General features: G+C 27.9%; 2 protein-coding genes across 2 annotated transcripts; both read right to left on the reverse strand.

Moving 5' to 3' along the window:
• Positions 1–1,080: 1,080 nt before the first annotated feature.
• On the reverse strand, positions 1,081–4,141 carry LOC115724158 (protein SIEVE ELEMENT OCCLUSION B). Its single transcript, XM_061104560.1, is given in 4 exon segments — positions 1,081–1,926; positions 2,097–2,618; positions 2,879–3,021; positions 3,499–4,141. Coding segments are annotated over 4 exon segments (1,332 nt in total). The 5' UTR covers positions 3,542–4,141; the 3' UTR covers positions 1,081–1,302.
• Positions 4,142–9,797: 5,656 nt separating this feature from the next.
• LOC133031149 (uncharacterized) lies at positions 9,798–18,194 on the reverse strand. Its single transcript, XM_061104561.1, has 4 exons — positions 17,604–18,194; positions 17,335–17,472; positions 16,960–17,052; positions 9,798–10,520 (listed from the first exon to the last, which is right to left on the reverse strand). The coding sequence occupies exons 1-4, from the start codon at positions 17,622–17,624 to the stop codon at positions 10,035–10,037; spliced, it is 738 nt and encodes a 245-aa protein (XP_060960544.1). The 5' UTR covers positions 17,625–18,194; the 3' UTR covers positions 9,798–10,034.
• Positions 18,195–24,757: the final 6,563 nt, after the last annotated feature.

Below are 24,757 nucleotides of genomic sequence, written 5' to 3' on the forward strand. Positions count from 1 at the left end.
GTCGGTCATAGAAACTAATAGCAATACTATATCTGACAATTTATAACAGTTAACCTCTTTTTTTAGCAGTGGTTGGATAAAATTATAGGCACATGAACAATCTTGTACAAAATTATTGTATGGATTGGAAATATATATATACAGAATAAAGGATTGAATATGTGTACCTCCAGCTATAAATTTTGATAATCTCTGTCTATAAATTCTAGATCTACAAAATAGAAGAATGAAAATTTGTATGGGTAATAGAGTTTCCATGCTTTCAGTAATTCCTTCAAATGGAGTTAAAGTCAGAATAAGTAGGATGTTAGGAACAATATTCCATCAGAGTCTAAGTTGCCACTAATTATTAGAATATTTGATAATCAAATAGAAAAATGAAATTAGGTAACAATAAATATTGAACATTAATTAGAATATCTAGTCAATTAACCCAATATTCTTTTTGTATAAATATAGTACTTCTATTTTGTTTTTTTAAAGAATCAGAAATTGTATTGCTTTAAAAATTTATTGACAAACTAACCAGCGCTAAAAACGAATGATATTCTTAGCTATAACACAGCTATACATGAGAATTCTTATATATTTTCTATAAGTTTGTAAGTCATTATAAATCCTGTTATTTCACTTTTTTTGACAAAATAAAAGGTATCCTTCTTTTAATATCTTATAGATGACAAAGTTATCACTTTTTGGCCACAAAACACAATTTCTGTTACGCAAGATATGGTGTGAAGCACCATAGCAATAATGTTCTTCTTGAAGGATAAAAATTTGGCTCGAGAAATCACCCTCAATAGTGGTAGTAGCTGATTCCCTGTTGATCTCCAACCCAACCACTGCTTAATAAGCATCTCTTGTTGCAGTAGCATTATTCCAAAAATAAATGCCTTATATCTTCCCTCTGTTTATCACCAACTAAGCAAAGATTATCTTGACACATGTTAAATCTCAATATCTCTCATTTGTCTGCAATCGACCTCTAACAGTAAGCCATATTATGAACTGTTGTTTATAAGCATTAAAACACCACCAAACATGACTGTTCCAATTAACATGCTCTTGACTCAGATTATCTAATATATTATTTTATACAAAAGTATTATTCTAACATTTTATTCATACTTTTGTATATAAAAGTCACAAGTAATAGGTTTGATAATTTTATTATTTAATTAAAAAATATAAGTGAAGAAAAGTCTCAAAATAGAGCCATATTTTTTCCAAATCCTATAAATTGCAATACATATAGTGTTGTAACGATCCATTACTTAGATTATTCATGATTTATTTATTTATTTATTTCTGGCACATATAATTGACAATAATACTCTTCTTGATGAGTTGATGACAGTTAGGGCAATCCATCGTAATTCTCAGCTTCCCCTCCTCGGTTGGATACTCAATGATGCAACAATCTTCACTGTTATCTTTTCCTAAAGTAGTCTTTTTGTTCTCCATACCAAAGCCTTGATCTTGATGAAGGTTGTCAAAAATCTTTTCGTGAAACTCTTTGAAAGCAACTTCGAAAGTATTTTTCTTAACATTGTTCTTCCAAATTTTTATGTCCTCCACCATTTTCTCCAACGTCTGTTGCGAGCCAATGAGTATTGTGACTGGCCCTTTGTTGAGCACAAACCATCCTACTTTGGCTTTCGCTAAACAACATAGCCTGTCTAGTTGTTTTTTCATGTCATCATAAGAATCATTTTGAACCTTGTTTGATTTTATTGACCAACAATACACACCTCTCCAAAATAGCTCTTCAAAGCTCACCTCAACTTTCTCTTTATAAATGTTGAGATGCTTAATCTTATGATCTACATTAACATTCTCATTGAAAAAATTTATTTTTCCTTCAATCTCTTTGGCCCAATTCTCATCTTTTCCTCCATGCAAGATAATGTATTCATCTTCTTGGATCTATTTAGATCAATAGAAAATAAATAAAAATTCGTGCATAATTACATGCATATGGATGGTTATAGCTATGCTTAGTAATATGTTTGCTCAATCATGCTTAAGACAAGACAACTATAAAAAAAAATGAAGAAGAAGAAGAAGACTAATTTATATGAGAGCATTTTACGTACCCAGTTAGCTAAATAATGTTTGGAAGGAAAGGAGAAGTCGTTGAAAAGAAAACTCATTTGTTTGCGTTTTATTTGGAGTGAGTGTTGGTCAAAAGGAAAGGTATCTAAGCCCCAAAGACGCATGGCGTAGAAGACATCTGTGTTTTCAATTTTGCCTGTGGGCACGTCCATCACAACAACATTAGGACTAGTGCCCTTGTAATCCCACTTTTCCTCCAAGAACTTGAGGCTTCCTTGGTCAGAAACATACTTATTTAAAGTATACCATTCAATGTTCTTCGATTTTAGAAAGCTCTCATCTATTGATGAATTTGTTATTAGGTTATTATGATCTTTATCTATTGGCAGCCAAATAATTGCACACTACTTTTCATCATCACCACCACAAGTATTTGTCTCATTCTTTATTTTCTCAAATTGAATGCGTCTGAGTAGGTCAATATCATCATTAGACATGTTTTGCTTTGACCCCAACACCAAGAGTAGCTTTTTTGTCTTCTCTAGCACAATGTCCATTGGTACCTGTATACTTGCATGTTAAATTCATCATCAATGTCAACAAATTTAAGTTGTATTATTTCATAGATTACTTTATGTATATTGTAATTAAGTAATTATTAGTTAGTATTATCTTATATATTTAAATTTTTAAATATATCTTTTGTAAATATTATATGAATCTTTAATTGATCAATAAAATATCAATCAACTTTCATGTTATATTTTTTATTCACACAAAATTATTATATATATATTTATATTTTTTTTAATAGAGAGCAAACCATATTAGAGTTTTCCTTGGAGCCATCAAAAAGTTGTAGATCATGAACATAACCCAGAGGTGAAACCAGTTGTGTAAGGATCTTTACTCCCGTTGTAGGACTTTTTGACAATTTCACGAGATCATAGTAACGAATGTCCTCCACTACAATATCCATAATATATATTAAATTATGTATGTGATAATTAATTATACATATATTTATGCATGTACATGTTAAATTTAATGAATACCAACATGTGTAGACATAAACAATTTGAATCAATTAATTAAAATATTCTTAAACTAGTATGGGTTCTCAAATAATTAAAGTGAAATTAATTATTTTTTGTATGGAGGTCAAATTGGAAACTTAGTATTTATGTTATTTCTTCTCAATTATTTGCATCATAAAATGCACACACCTAGGCCATCTTCTTAACTATAATAATCCCCTATATACCAACACACTAACTAAAAGAAAGCCACAAATTATTGAATAATATAACTTTAAATAGTTATGAAGTTCTATATATTATTTTCTTTAATTTACACAAAAATATATACATTAGTAATATGTCACATAATTTTTAACATGAGACTATGCCACAAAAATCTAATGAACATAATGAATAAGCAAACCTTTGTCTTCTTCAAAAATGAGTCGTTTGTGTTTGAGATCCATGCATCTAGTTTTAACTTTTTCGATGTAAGGTTCCAAACTATATGGGTTTTCCCTAAAATAACATTTATATGTGATCATTAATTCTAATGCGTACATAAGTACGTAGTAGTTAAAATAAGATCGCTTATATATAGAGAAATAAAAGAAACTCAACAAGTGAAAAATTTGTGTACAACATTAGTTTGTCATTTTATATTCATTACTTTTGTTCTACATATTTGAATATGACTACAGACTCTCTTCTATTATATTTACGTATTTCATTATAAAAAAAAATATAAACTGGTCTAATTCTATTTTTAAACTTATAATTTGACTAATTTCTACTACTATAAATATAAGTATTCTCCTTACTTTTTTAATGAAGAATATTATTAAGGAAACCTTAGACAAATCAATAACTAGAACAATCTACTCTCAAGTCTCAAATAAACACAATAAGTAATGTGGATTAGTTGATGTTAGAATATACGAGTTGTACAATGTAGAATTTAAGATTAATTGTACTTAGTTAGTTTTCTTTTTTCCCTTCTAGTTTCCTATTTAGACTTTCTAGTTTTGTATGTAAATACATGTTATTTTATTTAAAATATGCAATTTCTTTTACAATTTTCTACATGGTATCAGAGTAAACTTTAAAATTTAAAAATCAAAATTAGGGTTTATCCCAAAATTAAGGTTTACGAGTTTATTTACCATCTTTCTTAAGGTTCTTTTTTTTTTCAAAAAAACACATTTACAGAGCACGTGAGCTCTCACCGTCGGCACCAACAGACAGCCCAATCACCAATTTGTAGAATTCCAGAGTTTGGTGGCTGGAATAGTCACGCGTGAGCCACACGTGCTACTTGAAGCTTTGGCGACAACTCCCACATGTCGGTGGGTGGGCATGCGTGAGGTGTCTTTTCCCAGCCATTTCTCTATCAATTTCCTTTTTTATTGTTTCTAACCTTTTGGTGCATCCATTTTGACCATTATTTTCTTCTTTTGTGATTGCTGAGGTTTGTTCATCATCCTTTGTTGTGATTCTTTGTCCATTATCTCTGGGGTTCATCTTTGTTTGTGGATTGGTTTGGGTTCTCTTATTTTGGTTGTGAGATTTTGATTGCTTGCTCAATATCTCCTTTTGTTATAGGCTTATTGTCTAATTATGTTTTCTCCTTTATTGGATTTGTTGGTTGGTTTGTTGTTTGAGTTAGTTTGGTGGAAAAAACATAATATTTGTAGCGACATCTAGAAGACTGGTTCTTGTTTTTGCCAATGAATATGCCAAACTCTTACAGTATTAAGAGTCTCTTAAGTATTCATCTTCTTCTATCACTACTATTGTTGATTCAGGTAAACCAAATTTGTGTCTCCTTTCCTTATTTTCATAATGGATTATTGATTCTAGTGATATAGACCATACGATAGGTGATTCTAGCTTCTTTTTTAATCTTCAACCTCACGCTTCCACTTCTACTGTTACCTTAGCTGGGTCTGGTATAATTACTCCTACTTCAATGCTTCCTTTATCGTTTGTCTTACATTTACCTAATTTTTCTTTTAATTTGATCTCTATTGGTCAACTTACTCGTGATCTTAGTTATTGTATCTCTTTTTTCCTAATCACTGCTTATTTTAGGATCTTATGACAAAGTAAATTATTGGTAAAGGAATCTGGAGACCTATACATTCTTGATACATAAATACCTAAATTAGTTTCTTCAACTAGTGTACAATCCCCCTTCGAGGCACATTGTAGGTTGGGTCACCCATCTCTTCCTCTGCTTAAAAAGTGTTGTCTATAATATAGTAAGTTGTATTCGTTAGATTGTGAATCATGTCAGTTTGCTTAACGTCATCGACTTTGTTCAAGTCCTAAAATTAATAAATGTTCTAGTATTCCTTTTGAATTAGTCCATCCTGATGTTTGGAGTCCTTCTCCTATCACTTCTAAACCCGTTTTTTGTTATTTTGTTACTTTTGTGGATAATTATTCTCGTGTCACTTGGTTGTTTTTTTATGCAGAATCATTTTGAATTATTTTTGCTTCAAGAATAATCTACTGGCCAAAGATTTGGTCATATACAAACTCTCTAACTTTTTCCAAAGACTATCTACACTCTTCTCCTTTGAGACCTAACGAAGCACTTTATCTCCTAAACTTAATATAACCTTAATGAGAATTTCAATATTTTCTTTCTCAGTTATACTAGTTGGAAATTAATCTTTTCTCAACAATGCAACTTAGATCTATTTGTGGACCAACAATTCCCTAATCTTCACGTCATAACCCAAAGCTGTAATTACCAGTAAATTTTATTATGTCGAACATCGTGTTTCCCATAGTGACAATACTCCACCATAATCTTGCTCAGAATTCAAGATTGTACCCTTCAAATCATCTTCACCAACTCTGATTCTAATTGTCAAGAAAACCTTAGACACACCAAGAACAGACACCAAGAACTAGAACAATCTACTCTTAAGTCTCAAAGAAACATAATAAGCAATTTGGATTGGTTGACTTGTCTCAACCCAATCTCTAAACAATATATGGTTTTATTAATCATATGGTGTTTATTACATGTGTCTATACAAATGAATTACAAAGTTTTTATAAACATATCTAAGTGACTAAGGTTTTTACTAACATAACAGTCATCGTAAAAAAATAAGCTAACCTAGACTAAAATAACTAAGTGGCAGTCTCAGCTAGCAGAGTTACAGACTCATCTAATAAACATAAAAAATGAAAAAAAAAACATAATAGACTTTTTGTTTAGTTATTATCAAGTAACTAAAGAGACAGATTTAATTAAAGAAATATGGGCAAGAACCCTTGTTTCCTCTTTTTGTTCTCTCCAAACACAAAGAAAAAACCATTATAACTATCAAATAGGTGCTAAATTTTACTTTCTCCCATTTTTTCTCCATAATCTTGTATTTTTTTCTTACCCAATATCATATATACACTATATAAGCTAATTTATTTCAAGGTTTAGGGTTGAAAATATATTCTTTTACTCTGTGAGTTTTAGGTAAGAATATCGTTGATTTTTTAAGTGTTTTAACTAATTTCTTAGCTTGGATTAAGGTTTATGTTGCTTTAATATATATTTTTATGCTTTTGTATTATACATTATTTTTGTTATTATAATTTTTTTAGTGTGTTTATAGGATTTTAAAAACTGTGGTAGTGGTCACGAATTGGTTGTTGTTGAAAATTTTGAATTCTAAGTAATTTTAGTGTGGAAGAATGTATGGATTACTAAATATAATAATATGTATTTATTTATATATATTATATATATTATATATGCATATTTTGTACATGTATTACATACAATATATATACATAGTTTGTACATATATATATGTATACATTTTTTTTTTATTTTATTACTAAATATATAGTAATGTATATGTATATTATTTTATATTTTATTGTTTATATAAGTTGCATATTACATATAGTTTGCATATGGTAATCTGATTGAATGTCTTATATTTTTATATTTAATATAATTTGTATATGTACATTTGTTAAAATAATATATATTAGGTAGTATGTTTAAATAATTTATTAAAATAATTAATATTATATAAAATCAATCACTATTGTATTTAATAATGTAGTTTGTAGATTTAATTAGTAATAATTATTTTTGAAAGTAGAGTAAAATTGGGTTTATTTGTTCAGGTGCATACATTTACTAATTAACTTGGTTAGTATTATTATCCAAATAGTAAAAGAGTTTGAATATATCTTAAATATTCATCCGTATTAAAGTAGGTTATAAGATTGAATGTGTGTGCCTGTGATAATGAGGGTTCAAAACTTGTAAGTTTTTGTAAAATAGATTATGAAAAATTTATGTGACATGAAAACTTACAATATATTCTTTGTTGTGTTTGTTATTTATTGAATTAATAAGTACTAATAAAATAAGAAAAAGTTATAGACACAGAGGAAATACTTTACAATATTTTACAAGATTTATTATTTGATATGAAAATTCAATTGATGTAAATACACTACAAGAAAAAAGACTTTTCTAGGCACATTTTATAAAATGTCACGAAAAAAAATAAAGCTTTGCCGACATTTTTGATGGGGACGTTAAAAATAATTTTTGGTGGATTGCGTTTTAAAAATTAGGTCAAAAAGCTTTACCGGCGACATAAGTCACCAAGAAAGTTAAATAATGTCAACACACTTATGTTGTTGCACTGAAAAAAGTGTGAAGCTTAACCTCAAACACATAGGAATTTAGTTCGTGAGGAAAATCACTTTTGTCGGTGCAATATTGCACGGACAAAGATCACAACAATTTGGTAGTAAATTTCCCTCTTGGTATAAATATGGTGAAAATTTAGGTGGGAATAAACTTTTATCGAGGCATTAGAATGCACGGCCTAAATTTGAAGGTGAAGTAAAATATATAAAAAGCAAAAAAGACCTATTCTTCTCCAACTTCCCATTTTCCCTCTTAGATGCCCACGAACTCTATTCTTTCTTTTCCCTCTTCGCCTATGATGTCTACCACCACTGAAGATTGGAGGTTTAGACTAAATATTAATATTTTTAAAATACACTACAAGAAACGTAATTTTTGTTAGCGCAATTCATTAACTACACCAAAAAAGTTTCATTATACCTATGCATGTAGTAAATTGCACCACCATAACAAAGTTTGCAAAAAGAGGAGTGTAATACTTTATCTTTTACTTTCACCGAAAATTATTTGCATCAAATCTAGTGTAGGTTAGTAACATTGATGCAATTATGAATTTCACCGATAAAAAAAAACCATAAAAACACTGCCAATAGGAGGGATGGTATTTAAGTGGGAAAGTCACTTTTTTCGACAGAATATATCGCCAGCAAAAGTGTTGAGAATAATGGTAGGAATTTTTTTTATCAGCGCATTTAAGTGCACTCTTGTATAAGTTTCCCTCGAAATCTATGATTTTCATGAAACTTTTGTCGGTGTAGTAAATCGCCAACAAAAGTGTCTCCGCCCACCATACACGACGACTTAATTTTGATTGGCCAACTTTCAATGACAACTTAAAGCGCTAATGAATGTTATCTATGTTGGCAACATCTTAATTACGCTGACTAATTTACACTGTCAACCTTTGCTGGCATTGTTGCTAACACAATAAGTTGATTTTTTCCACCAAAAAAATGCATTGTAAAAGTCATTATTCTTGTAGTGATATATAAATATATATATATATATATATATCATATACGTTTTAGTCACTCATACTTTCACACGTGAAATATAGAAATTTCGATTAACAAAATGAAAAAAAAAAAAAGCAAGAATTACTAAATAGTAGAATTTTTTTTTATTTTTTATTTAAAATTTACTAAAATAAATTTAAAGCTATTATATAAAGTTACTTTTGATACCTAACATAAATTAATTACCTAAATTTTAAAAATGAACTTGAATTGTTAACTATAATAATTTTTTTTTGTTGAATGGTAGCTAATTAAATATGTTTGTTATTGTAAGCAACCACATGGTTGCTTTAATTAATTCTAAGAATAACAAGAAAATATATGCTTCATTTTGATATCTCTCCCTTCTCTCTAGAACATAGGGTTTTGTTTTCTCTTTTATATCCTCCTATCAACTAAGGCGCTACTGTTGGGCTTGTCCATGCGACATGATCTCTTGGATGAAGGGAGATCATTGATGATGGTTAGGCATGCATCTACTCAATGATGGTTAGATCGTCTTACTCCGGTGGCTGGGCTCCTTTTTCCATGCATCTTGATCGGCGGGTCACTAAAAATGGAGGTTTGTTGAAGGTATGGAGATTTAATTATGAGGGGTTTCAAGGATATTATTCAAATGGAGGGCTTTACGCTTATTTCCACCAGATTTGTCCAGTCTGACAGCAACAATGGCCTCCCTAATAGTTTACTAGTGATTTCTCGATGGGTATAGGCTTCGAGTCATAATCGGAATCTTAGATCCAAGATGGTTCTCCAACTGGGATCCCCAATGGTTGCGTTTTGGGGGGCTTCGTTTGATATAGGATGTTAGTGCCACGAGGTCTTTGTGTGTGTGTGTTTTTTTTTTTTCTTTTTTTTTTTTTTTTCATTTTGTGCAATAATCTATAGTGGTACTTTAGGTCATGACTGAGATTTTAATTTTTAGTTTTTGATTCTTATTTTATGTTGTCTTGAGTGTTTGCTTCTGCTGTCTCAAGGGATTTCATCTTATCACAAATGCATATATTTTCATTGACCAGTTGTCTGCTTTAATTTTGGAGATAGGAAGACTTAATAGATTAATAAAGTACCATTTTTATCATTTAATTACTCATATTGTTCTAAATTATATGGAAAATATAGTATGTTATATAAATTTCTTAACATTATTTTTTTCATAATATTCTAGATCGTACGTATAAATATACTTATATATGCATGGCATATAATTATAAATTGGGATGGAAATAATAAAAGGAATATTATAGTAAAAACTTACAGCTGCTGGTAACTTGATGTGAGAATAGTAGTAAATTTATTCACACAAGCAATGACAGCCATGATAACCCAATAGTAATCCACTTCTTCGGGGAGAATGAGATCAGCTTTAACTCCATCCATGGAAACCTTCCTATTCTTAGAAAACTTCTCCAACTCATTCATGGCATTCATCAGTTCAAGTGTCTTCTCGATCAGAACATTTAGCTCTCGAATTTCAGTTTTCTGTTTGTCTAATAATTCAATTTTCCACCCTTTCAGAAAAGCCAATGAGTCTGTGAGTTGATCAGAAGTGGCCAAATCATTATTAATATTGTATTTGTTTCGATGATATTCAATGAAATCCCCATACTCCTTTGCGAAAACAGCTAGGGTTAGCACTGCCTTTGCCATCCATGTACAATCTTCTAGCTTTTTCAGTATACTTACTGCGGTTTCATGTGCGATTTCTGCACTTTCCAGCTGATCTTTACAACTCAATAACTGTAATTTTGTACTCAAACGTTATGTGTATATATATATATATAGAAGAATTTCAATTTAAAATACAGATAAAATTAAATGTAGATTTAGTATCATTTCTCAAGTGGTATTTGTGCGTTAATTATAAGTGTTAACATGATATGGTGTAATTATATTCATCAAAATTATTCTGCAAAAAAAAATGAGTAAAATTGTAAATAAAGCATAAAAATGAGTAATTTGAAAAATCTCCCTAATTAAAATTTATATTTTAAAAGAATTAAACAATAACTACTAATTGCTTGTTAAAAAAAATAAATAAAAAATAATTACTATAGATCAATAAAGAAAAATGAAAATTAACACACACAAATTCTTCATTTAACGGCAATGATTACTCAATTTTTTTTGTGTACTGTGTTTTTTGCACAAAATTAACAGAGGGACATTTTCATCACTAATTATACCAATATAAATTGATAATAATATTTTGTTGATTGAAATGAACATATTATTCAAATTAAATTTATGGTAAATTATATCTCTCTTCTATATAAAATGTGGCTATGTAACAGAATTCTTAGTTTAAGGATATTATTTAATTTCCTACGTTAACTTTAACAAAATATCCTATTACTTAACATAATATTCTTCATTAATTTTACAATAGTATTATATATATTTAAAAATAAAAATTATTTAGGTAAAAATTATATAGATATTTGTATTAATTACTCCTAAAATGACATGTGTCATTTTTTAACCTGTCTAATTTAAAAAAAATTATTAAAATATATTTAAATAAACAACTAATTATATAAATTTAGAAAATTAAATTTAAAATAAAAAAAATTAAAACTAACAATTTCATTTAATTCTCTCCCTCTGTTTTAGATAGAGAATGACATGTGTCATTTTAGAAATAATTAACAAAATTGTTCAAAGATGAACCTACATAGAAAATGGAAATTGGACTTTAAGTATTTTTGCTGCAAATTTTAAAATTCGGGTATTTATTAGCAACAAGTAAAAAAAAAAATAGATATTTATGCAACAAATTTCGTATTTTGTATGAAGAAATTTATATTTAAAATAAGTATATATATAATCACTTTTAAAGAGCATATCAATACAACCGTAATAGCTAAAAAAATCATCAAAGATCAAAATCTCAAATTTTATTTCAAATATTAAAAAAAATACATTACTTAATTAAAATAAATTAAACATATATGTATCACTTAACATCACCTAATTAAAAAAAAAAAACTAATTATTCGTACATTGCTTGCACGTAACATCAACCTAGTTATTGATAAAATGTATCTATATTTATTATACTACTTTTTTTATTATTAAAATGCATGGTGAAGTTTTTATTTGATAAATTTTAGGTTATTATGTATATAACTATTATAATATTACATTTTTACTTTTAATGTAAAATAAAATATAATTTTATTATATATTAAATTATTTAATATTTAAAATTTATATAGCAATTAAATTTTCTTAATGAAAATTAAATAATAATTTCTATATAAAATTAAGCAAATACTTGCATGTTGCTATTATCATTTATATAGATACTAATAAAAATAATTTTTTTGGTTAGGCCATTGAAAAGTATTGAATATATAAATAAATAAATAATAATAATAAACTTGTTAATTTATATGGATATTTATGTTATATTAAATGTGGTCATATAACAAAAAAAATATTGTTTTACTATTATATCTTTTATCTTATATTAAATGTGTCTACATAAATATAACATTTTTTAATATTATAATTCAAATTTAAGCTTATTGCTATATATACTGTATAGTAGTATACATGGAGGCTTCATTGGTGCTAGGATGTATTTGTTTGTTTTAGAATAATGAAACTTCTGATTTATAAAAAAAAATAATAAATAAGCTTATTGCACAATTTTTTTTTTAAAAAAATCTTTCTACTTTCTTTTTTTTTTTTTTGCCAAAAATATACACTACAAAAAAAAAAAAACTATCTAAAGTGACAACTTTATAGTCACAACTCAAATTTTTTGTGAGTAAATGTAACTTTTAGTTACAACTAAAAATTACTTGGGTCTAAAATATAATATTTAGATACAGGTTGATACTAATTTAGTTTTAGTCACAACAAGTATTGTGTAAAACACACATTTAGTCACAATAAATTATGATTTTTGTGACTATTAACCACAAAATTTTTAGTCACAATATATGAATTAATTATTGTTTTATAATTAGGAACAAAATTTTCACTTTTAAGTTGTGACAAAAAATAAGATTTTTTATAGTGATGTTTTATAATTATTATTAAAATAAAAAAAAGTGTATGACATTTCAAAATTAATGAAAAGTATTATAAAATTAAAAGTATTGTGGTAATTAAAATAAATCTATAATTAACAACAAATTTTGAATATTATTGTATTTTCTTTTTATAAATAACACTTAAATTAAAAAAAAAATAATTTCATTTATTGAATATCATTCACATAATAAATAACTAATTATATAACTAAAAATGTACATAGCCAGAGTAAAAACTAAGCATATAACTAAGAATACGTGCACTACACGTAATATTAACCTAGTATTTATTAAAGGTTAATTAGGATTTTTCCTCCCAAAATTCGACATTTACCAAATCATGCCCCTTGAACTTTTAAGTTCGTTAAAAATACCCCTTGAAATATTGAGACTGTTGGATTTAAGGACTTTTGTCCAATTTTAGTAAAAAAAATCTAACATGGTTGAAAATTCAAGGGGCATGATTTGATACATATCAAAGTTTGAGGGGTATGATTTGGTAGATATCAAAGTCTGGGGAGCATGGTTTAGTACATAAGCAATCACTGAAATAGTAAAATTGAATAAAATTAAGCAAAAGTCCTTAAATCTAACAATCTCAATAGTTCAGGGGTAATTTTTGACAGCTAAAAAAGTTCAGGGCATGATTTGGTATAGGTTAAAATTTAGAAGGTAAAAATCCTAATTGGCCTATATTAAATGTCACTATATATATATCAAAAATGTTGTTGTTTTTTTATATATTACAATTCAAATTTAAACTTATTATACATATTTCTTATCTTTCATTTTATATTAAATGTGTTTTCATAACATAAAGGTTTTTTTTTAACATTGCAATTTTAATTTAAATTTACATATATTTTTAAAAAATATTTTTTTATTATTATTTTTTTACCAAAAAATATAATTATATTATTATTTTTTTGAAAAAAAAAGTGCTTGATTTTTCTAAAACAATCAAAAGTGTTATAAAATTAAAATTATTACAGTAAGTAAACTAAAACTATTATTAAATTTTGAATATTAGTATATTTTTTTTAATAAATAACATTTAAATTACAATTTGTAATATTTCTTTTATTTATTGAATAGCATTATACTAATTATACAATTAAAAATATACATAACAAGAATAAAAATTAACAATATAATTAAATATATGTGTTATGTGCACCTAATATTAACCTAATATATATAAATATAAATATCAATATTAATTATACCAATAAATTAGTAATAATATTTACTAATTAAAGTTAATATATTACTCTAATTAAATTTATAATTAATTATGCATATATTATTTATGTACTATACTTGTATTTGTTAAATATGTATACCATTTTTTATTTTTAAAATCATAAAGAGTAGTTGTTGTATATTAAAATTTAATTTAATAATTATTAGTATCATATTTTTATTTTTAATAAAAAAATATACTTTTATTTTAGATTAAATTATTATTATTTGAAATTTATATAATAATTATTTGTTTTAATAAATTAAAACATAAAGTTTCTAAATAATTTAAGCAAATAAGCATTTGTTATAATTAAGTAGGGGACTCAGAATTTCATTCAAATTGAAGCGGAATAAAATATTAAAAAAATATAATACATAAATATAAAAAATTTTTACATGAAAAATCACTTTTGCACAATTTATTACCTAAATACTCCTACACGCCTATATCTACTTTTTTACTTACAAAGTTTGTTTTATTACACAAATACCACTTAGTCATCATTCCATCCATCATCAATCAAATCCTACTCTCTTCCCTCTCTTTTTTTAATTTTCTATCAATCAATCCATCATTTCACTCTCTTTTTTTTTTTTTCTTTTTATTTTTAATTATATTTCAGTTTTTAATTTTTTATTTTTAATTTTATTTCAGTTTTTAATTTTTTATTTTTAATTTTATTTTCAGTTTTTAATTTTTAATTTTTTTCCATAACAATTCTTCTTTTCTTTTTATTTTTAGTTTTTAATTGTAAAGCTAGTTTCTTATATATTGTTGCCTAGGTCTAGGATTGACTTCTATCAATCAATCCATCATTTCACTCTTTTTTTTTCTTCTTTTCTTTTTATTTTTAATTTTATTTCAGTTTTTAATTTTTAATTTTTAATTTTATTTCAGTTTTTAATTTTTAATTTTTTTACATAACAATTCTTCTTTTCTTTTTATTTTTAATTTTTAATTGTAAAGCTAGTTTCTTATATATTCTTACGAAGAAACGGACCTTGATAACATATGGAGCGACTGTGTAGAGAATAAAGCCAGAAAGAGTATAGACAACAAAAGCTAATACCTGAAGACAAAATCAAATAATAAAGAATAGTCGAAGTCAAGGAAAGTGTTCTGAGAAATGAAAAATATTTTCACTGGTTTTAGGCACAATCTTAGGAAATCATTGTCCTTCTTATGTATGTTTGCTCAACAAATAATGCAGAGATTTCATTGTCAACGTTTCTGGGAAAAAAGCTAATGTTGGTGCTGATGTTCGAACCGAGGTTTGTTTTCGGTTTCTTTTTGGTTTTCTCCCATATTTGAAATTTTACACCTTCTGTATGTATTTTTTTAATATATTTTTTATCTAGTTGTTTCCTGTCCATTTTTATATCATCAATGGGTAATAATGAGATTTATCATGGATGTTGATGTTCAAAGAGTTTTTCTTGTATTTTAGTTTGTATACAGTTGTTTTGTAGTTTTATTATAGTTTTGCTACTTGCATATGTTATTTCACTATAAAATTAATATGCAACTATTTGCACAAAACTTACTATGTATAACTACTATTTCTTAGTCCCCATCAAATTAAATTCTTGCATAATATAGAAACTATCATAAAACGATAATGCAACTATAAGGCAACCAAAACAAAAAATAAATCAAAATGTAACTGTATATAACGTAGATGTATTATTCATGAGGTTTTTTTAAAAATTTTCACATCATACATTGTTTTGAATTTGGTGGGAGGTCCAGATCTGTTTGTTACAGATCTATATTTCATGAATCTGGATTTCGATATTAGGGGGAGTTGTTTTGATCGAATAAAACAGAAAACAAATGTGTAATTTCAGTTTCTTCACAGTTTTTCTGATTTTTTGTCGTCATTTTCAGTTTAGATCATTGCAGGTATTCTTTTCCAGTTGATTTTGCCAGAATTAATAGTTGTATTTTTCTCGTTTTGGTTTCATTTTGGTTGTTTTGCGGTTTTGAAACGAGCGCGTATTTTCATCTTCATGGTTCGCTCTGTACAGCTGAAGGCTTAGTGCATGTGGTATTTTTGTAAATATTTGTATGTGGACTGTATAAATGTTTAATGGGCCGGCCCAAAGTATTTTTGTAATTTTTTTTCCTTTTTTGTATTTTTTTGTTTTTTCCCTAAATATAACTATATATATTTATTTAGGAGGGATAAAGACTTATTTTATTTTACATAATTAATTTTAATTTTAATTTTAATTTTTTTTGTATACATCATTAAGAAAAAAAAAATGAGTATAGGCAAGAGCTGGATCCGCCACTGTTTGTTATTATCTAGTATCAATTATACATGTTATATTGTCTTATATATTATGGTATTGATAAAAATATCTATATCATAAAATACACATAATTGAAAGAGTAATGTTTCCTATAATCATAATAATACTGTAGGGATATTATTTCCTATAATCATAATTTTTATAGGATTGGTAATCTTCCACATTTCTCATGTTTTATGAGCAAGAAATTACTGTAGTATTAATATTATTGTCTAATATTATTATTATTATTATTATTTTTTTTTTAAAAAAAGTAAGTTCTAACTATTTCTTTCAATCTTAATACAACAGATTAATATTTTAATAATTTTATATAACTTTTTACAACAATACCAAATTCTTCTGTTTAACTAAACAATATAGTTCAATATAGAATAATCTAACTAAATATTCTCATACATAATCAAACACAGTTTTATAAACAATTATATATATTTTTCAATTTAATATTCCGATCAAATTTTTTTAATGTGTGTATACTTTAAGTGTTAATATTTAATAAGAAAAATAAATATACTATATGTAAGGTTTTATTATTATTATTATTATTAAAAAAAATGGTAAGCAATGATCACCTCACTGCTTATGATCTTCTTCAAATAGCAAATGGGGAGTCTCAAACTTCCTTTTGGCTTAGGCTCCTCTTCCTCTACCTGAGGAGTAGCTTCCTACAATATAGTTAAATATTATTTAATATTAGAATTATTTTACAAATACCAAAAAATAAAAATGATAAAAAATTTATATCTAATAATATTAGCCTACGTATATTGCAAACAAGCTAACAGATTTTTTTAACAAATTCAAGTTGGTACGTACACCATGAAAAACAACAAAGATATAAGTCATATTTTTTCAGCAAAGATATATGTCCAATTTACATAACACAGCAGAAAAAGAAAACTAACTAAATTAAATTTTAAACCAATTTTATCCATCTACATATATACCTGAAAATTTCGGATTGACCGTTTGAGGATGAATCTAACGGTAGTGTAGAGAGACTCTACATCAAATGAATCATTAGAAATATTCTTAGGCACCTTTATTTGCTCCTCGATTTTCTCATCGGACTTGAAATTATATTTCTGAGATTGTTCATCAGGAATTAATTCACAATAATTTTGTTCAGTATAGTTGAAAAATGAAAATCAAAGAAAAAGCAGAGGACAAAAATGAAAGAAGAAGAAGAAAAATTCAAGAGTTGAATGTGTTATACAATTTTATGCATTCGGAACATGATTGGGTGAATGTTAGAGAGCAGATGACCGAGGGTGCCTGTATATTAATATTATGATTTATGAGTATGAAATAGTGTGTCAATTACTTTAATCAGCATATATATGTGTGTGATGGAACTATGTATCATGTATATCATTATATATGTGGTATATAACATGATGATCATACATAAATATATAGGTTGATTATAGTATTTTAAGAGTGGGATCCATCATTTCTGCAAACTTGACATAGAAAAAAGGTTGTTCTCCACTTCCTCTTTTATTTTTGGTTTAAAGTTTAAAAAATGATTATGATGTTCTCTATGTTCACTTTTCCGATTGAGTCGTTTGATTCACAACAAATTGTAGCTTTATTGGAGAAATGACGTATTTTTTAACCAAGTATGTGACGTTTGACGTTCTCAGCGAGAATCAGGTGGTAAAAGAAAATATATTAACCAAAAACTGATTAAATATTATGGATAATCATAGTAAAACTCCTTCTAGAGTTTTATTAGTTGCAATTAACTATTTAATTAAGAGTGATTATAAACATAATTTAGTAATTTTATACTTCTTCTCGTAAAGAAGAGGTTTCAAGTTCTAAAATTCCTCGTTATTAGACTAGAGAATAGAAAATTGTCTTTATTTATGTATTGAAACTGAATTGAATGAATACAAGAGAATGAAGCTGCAGTATATATAGGCAGCAGTGTACCAGAACAGAGATCTTGAACTAACTGAACTAACCTACCTAACCCAACTAACTAGCCAACTGAAATAACTAACATAACGGTTTTAATAGGCCCCTTCAAGATGGAGTGTAAAAATTTTTAACACCCATCTTGGATACAATTTTATTGAAGTGAGTTAGAAACACGGATTTAGTTAGTACATCAGCTAAGTTGGTTTTGGAGAAGACATGGTTCATTTTGATGCTGCTATTTGAGACTTTTTCTCGGACAATATGACAGTTGATTTCCATGTGTTTAATTCTTTCGTGATGAACTGGGTTTTCTGCAATATGTATGGCAGCAGAATTGTCACAAAAGTGGTTGAATGTTGAAATCTTTGATGATGTTTTGGAGCCAAGTGAGTTCACAAGTTGCATTTGCCATGGTCCCGTATTCAGATTCAGCGGATGATCGTAACATTGTGGGTTGCTTCTTTAATTTCCAGGAGATAAGAAATCGATCAAGGAAGACACAATATCCTAAAATTGATCTTCGAGTGTCGAGGCATGCTCCCCAATCAGCATCAGCAAAAGGCTTGGAAATGAATGGTAGGGCAGTCGGCATAGAAAATTAAACCTTGGCCAGGAGTGCTTTTGAGGTAATTGTAGGATTCGAGTTACAGCAGTGTACCAGAACAGAGATCTTGAACTAACTGAACTAACCTACCTAACCCTACAAACTAGCCAACTGAAATAACTAACATAACATTTTTAATAGACCCCTTCAAGATGGAGTGTAAAAAATTTTAACACCCATCTTGGATACAATTTCATTGAAGTGAGTTAGAAACAGGGGTTTAGTTAGTACATCAGCTAAGTTGGATTTGGAGGAAATAACATAGTTCATTTTTGATGCTGCCATTTGAGACTTTTTCTCGGACAATATGACTGTCGATTTCTACGTGTTTAGTTCTTTCGTGATGAACTGGGTTTTCTGCAATATGTATGGCAGCAGAATTGTCACAAAAGAGAGTGGAGGGGAGTTATGGTTGAATGTTGAAATCTTTGATGATGTTCTGGAGCCAAGTGAGTTCACATGTTGCATTTGCCATGGCCCTGTATTCAGCTTCAGCGGATGATCGTGACACTGTGGGTTGCTTCTTTAATTTCCAGGAGATAGGAGATCGATCAAGGAAGACACAATATCCTGAAATTGATCTTCGAGTGTCGAAGCATGCTCCCCAATCAGCATCCACAAAAGGCTTGGAAATGAATGGCAGGGTAGTCGACATAGAAAAACAAACCTTGGCCATGAGGGCTTTTGAGGTAATGTAAGATTCGAGTTACAGCAGTCATGTAGGGTTTCCTTGGTGATTGAAGGAATTGACTGAGTTTATTGACAACGAAGCTAATATCGGGTCTTGTGATGGTGAGGTAGAGAAGTTTTCCAATTAAACTCCTATATTGAGTTGGATTTGGCAAGAGATCTCCAGCACTGTTGCTGAGTTTTATATTGGGTTCCATGGGTGTTGATGCAGGTTTGGATCCGTGGCAGCCTGAATCTTCGAGAAGTTGGAGAGTAAATGGTCTTTGTGTGACTGATATGCCTTTGGTGCATCGTGCAATTTCAAGTCCAAGGAAGAAATGAAGGCTGCCAAGATCTTTAAGTTTATATTGAGTATCTAAAGTGGATTATGCAAAATTTCATAAGATGTTTTGTCTTTGAGAGTTGTAGAGGGGGTTCTGTTAAGTAGGTAAACACCTGTCTTAATGATATAACTCCAATATATGATGGGGAGATTAGATTGGAAGGCTAATCGAGCAACATTGAGAATATGTTGGTGTTTGCGTTCAACTACAACGTTTTGTTGGGGTCTTCCTACACAGAAGTTGTAGTGAATGACTCCTATACTGTTGTAAAAAGTGGGTAAGTTGAGTTCTTTGGCATTATCACTTCGAACAGACATAATGTTTTTCTGATATTGAGTGTGCACATACATGAAATTTTTTTGGATTATTAGGGGGGCTTCGTATTTGGCCCTTAGTAAGTATATCCAAGTATATCTTGAGTGGTCATCCACTATTGTGAGAAAATATTTGTAACCTTCGACAGAGGGTGTTGGATATGGTCCCCATATGTCGAGGTGAATGAGATCAAAATTGGCTTTAGAAAAATTGTTATTTGATTGAAATGGTAATTTCTTTTGTTTTGCCGATTGACATGTTGGACAATGAAATGTAGAGGAAATATTATAAGGAAAATGAAGTTGTTTATTGATTTTATTTGAAATCCGTACAGAAGGATGACCAAGGTGATTGTGCCATTGGCGTTTGTCTATTTGTACATTACAAAAAATGGAAAAATTGAAAGTTGAACTGATTTCTTATTCCAGATAGTAGAGTCTGCCATATCGTTTAGCTATCCCAATCTTCAAGATCCGAGAAGGTACCTGAATGTAACATTCATTAGTAGTGAAAAGCATAGAATTGGAACTGTTGTTTAATAATGCAGTCACAGATAATAAATTGAATTTAAAAGTAGGTACATAAAGTACATTAAGTAGAGTCAGATTTGAGTTTATAATGACAGTGCCCACTTTTTCAATTTTGACAGAAGTTCCATTGGGTAAATTAACAGTTTTAGCATGTGAATTAGTAGTAAAAGAATGAAAACATGCTAAGTTGGAGCAAACATGATGAGTTGCCCCACTGTCAACGGTCAGTACCGTGAAAGATAGCAAGCTCTCGCAATTCAAAGAGTCTCGAAAGCTTGGGGGTAAATGCTATCCAAGTTTTCATGCATAAGACAAGTGGCATGATTGGAGGGCAAAATATAGCAGCAACAAAGATTAATTAGCTAGTCAAAATTACACATAAGGTAAGGAATGTCTCCCAGATATGGAAGGTAGTTGGCACAGATGGCTCCCGTGTGGAATTTCCTTAAGTGATGAACCTGGAACGCGATGGTGATGGCCACGTCAACGCCATACATGGATTACTCTATACATGGTTTTACCTTTTTCTAACACAAAATCAGATTTTGTCCCCCGTGTCAGGCCATGATAGTGTGCATACGCACCTTCGGACATGCTTTTTGCCTAACGACCTAGTTAGAGAGTATTTTGCAAAGGAGAGACCTTTTTATGACACCTGCCGTGGTTTGTACAAAAACCCTCACTGGAGTTGTACGGCACACGATGAAGAAGGTTCTTACCATCCAATGGTCAGATTGTCCTTTAGTCGTACCGGCCTTAGCAGCATGTTGAATATGAAACCCTAGGTAGGTAAAAGGTATGCCCTTTACCCCATATGTGCCTATAAATACTCTCATTTTCTTTAAATAAAAAAAAAAAAACAATTTTCATTAATTTATAGACACCAAGCTAAAATTCTTAAAGAGCTTTCTCTCTCAAGAGAAATAAGAGGAATAGAGAAACTCTTAATGTAAACATTTGTAATATCTAAACAGTTGCCTTGACTCGTGAATTAAGGATCATTAACGCTTGAATCACGTAAAAAACTTGTATGTTTATTATTTATTTATTTTTTAATTTTAAATATAATTAGTTTCTCAAAATTTTAGTAAATATGTACCATTCTCTATTTTTTTTTTCTATTTTTTATTTGAAATGTCTAACTCTGACAGGGTGGCCCTGTGTTTTCTCTTTATTTTGAAACATTAATGGTCCTTATTCCTATCGTGTACTAGGGTTGGAAGGCCATTTCAGTCTGGTCATGCTTGTCATGATAAGCTTCAACAATTAAAAATTTATTCAAAAAGACAAATTATGATTGTGTCATTATCATATTTGTTGCTTTATTGGTATGGAGTTCCTTTTCTTTTGTCCTTCACTTGAACTTTCTTTGTGCTAGCTGTAATACAAATTTATTTCTGTATGATCATGAAGAAAATAACATAACATCATATATGTTATGCATGGAAGTAAACTCTACGCAACCGATTGATGGGACGAGTTCCAAAGTAGTTATTCATTAATTCAGGATACTTTTCTTCATCCAATTTCATATGTATTATTCGATGATGATTGAATAGCCTCATTCGCTGGAAAAAGATTATTATATTTTCCAATTAAAGATGGCCGAGTTATATACTTCATAGTTCATATGGAACTTGTTTGGTACGCCGTATAAGAATCGTATTGTATTTAATAATAAGTAACGCTATATTTAGATAAAACAATGTATTGTATTTATTATTACGACTAAATTTTTAATACAATGTATATTGTATTATTTAATACATAATAAATAGTCTGTATTAGCTTGTATTATAATATTTACAAAAGATTTGGGGTCAACACCAATCTCCGACCCGGACCCGGACCCGGACCCGGGTGACCCAGACTCGAACTCGGACCCGGACCCGGACCCGGGATTCGAAACCCAGACCTAGACCCGGACCCGGACCCGTGTATTAAAAATATATTATAACTTTACACAATCAATTAATACAAGTTAATACTAAACATTTGTATTGTATTAAATAATACTAATACAATACAATACAATACAATCCAACACAATACAATATAATATATTACAATATGATGTTTTGATTAAGAAATCTAACTAACCTATGATTTTATAAGAACACAAATATGGGTACCTTTTGAATGGTACTTGTTCTTATAATTTACTATGGTTACATTATTACAACATATCAAATTATTAGATAAATTAATATATATAGAATTGAATTAATCATAGTTAACCATGTACTTAAAATAAAGTATTTTTAAATAGAATATTTAACGAAAACTAATTAACAATTATAATTAAATTTATTTTTAAAATAAAATTAATCTTAATTATTAGAAAAGAAAATATATTAATATAAATGAAACCAAATGATCATATGTTAGTAGGTAATACGTTATTAATTAGTTTTAGTTAGTTAAAATTTAGTTGCAACCTAATAATTATGATCCAATGACATGACTAAAACTTATGTAATCATTATAATTATATATATTTCTATAATATATATTATGATTACATATTTAATATGATAATTTTTTAAAGAAATTAGAATTTAGAACTCAATATCTTTTTATCCCTAAGATGTCTTTATTTCATTATTTTTACTTATAATTAATTTGCAGGGATATCATTTTTATCTCTATCTCCTTAAAATGTTTTTTTTTACACACAAATAAGGACAAAGTTTCTGTCTCTATATCCCTAGGAAACCTCTATTTTTAGCAGTTGGAAATTAAAATTTAAAACTCAACAATTTTTTTATGTGACTGTATATATTATATAGTTATAGTACAAATTTTACATCCTACAATTCGAAAACTTCCGAAAAATTTAAAGTACAAAAATATGATAGAGTTCCAATTATGTGTGTCACACACGTACATAAATAAAATAAAAATAAATGCTATAGAATGTTTGAAGTTAATTTTGGGCATGCTGGTAAACTGTTTTAAAAATTTTAAAATTCTGCAGCATGTCATACATATATACAATATACATGTCATATAAAATAGAATTATAATCATAGCTATCCAAATGTAGAAGACAAAAAAGGGTATATTGATACACATTCACTACAAAAAATCTTACTTTTAGTCATAATAAAATTTGTGATTAAAGGTAAAAGAAATTGTGATTAATTATAAATCATGTATCATTCCTATATTCTGACTAAAAGGTCCGTAACTAAAAGTATTAGTCACAAAAATCATAATTTGTTGTGACTAAATGTGCTTTTAGTCACAATACTTGTTATTGTGACTAAAAGTAAATTAGTGACAACTTGTATCCAAATACTATATTTTAGTCACAAGTAAGTTTTTGTTGTGACTAAAAATCACATTTAGTCACAAAAAATATATGTTGTAACTAAAAGATTTTCACTAAAAGTAACTATTTTTTGTAGTAATTTATGAGAGGGCATCCTAAAATATTCAATTATTATATACCTTGTACATTATTATATAAAAATAAACATCTATATTTTTTTTGAAGAAATATCTATTTTATATAAAGTGTGCCTATATAACTGAAATTCTTGGTTTATGAGAAATTCATGGGTGACTTTTTATTTTTATTTAATAAAATAATAAAATATTATTTATATATAATAAAATAATAATAAAACAAATTCCATTAATATTTGAATTGATATTTGAACTGATATTAAATATTTGAGAATCACAACCCATGTTTGTTTAAGGTTACGCTTTCAAATTTATCCTTTAGGTTTAATCATAATTTATAATTGTTTAATTTTCAATTATTTATTTTTTGGGGAACATGGATTAAAAAATTCTTTAGTTTTACCCTTTGTAGGCAATTGACTATAACTTTGACTATGATGAATATCATAGGTAACAAAATTATTTTATTCAATTTATTTTCTTCTTCTTTCTTTCATCTTTGTTCAATGATTACATATTTACCTTACTTTAACAATTATTTTGTCATATATAATAGTTTTCTTCATAGAAA

The sequence above is a fragment of the Cannabis sativa genome, chromosome 9 (assembly GCF_029168945.1).
Source record: "Cannabis sativa cultivar Pink pepper isolate KNU-18-1 chromosome 9, ASM2916894v1, whole genome shotgun sequence".
In the NCBI taxonomy this organism is placed as follows: domain Eukaryota; kingdom Viridiplantae; phylum Streptophyta; class Magnoliopsida; order Rosales; family Cannabaceae; genus Cannabis; species Cannabis sativa.

Excerpts from the sequence above, each read along its gene's own strand:
- LOC133031149 (XM_061104561.1), bottom strand. The coding sequence starts at position 17,624 with ATGTTCCGAATGCATAAAATT. Across the intron at positions 17,053-17,334 it reads GGTCAATCCGAAATTTTCAG|GAAGCTACTCCTCAGGTAGA; the intron begins GTATATATGTAG and ends ACTATATTGTAG. Across the intron at positions 10,521-16,959 it reads AGAAGATCATAAGCAGTGAG|TTATTGAGTTGTAAAGATCA; the intron begins GTGATCATTGCT and ends ACAAAATTACAG.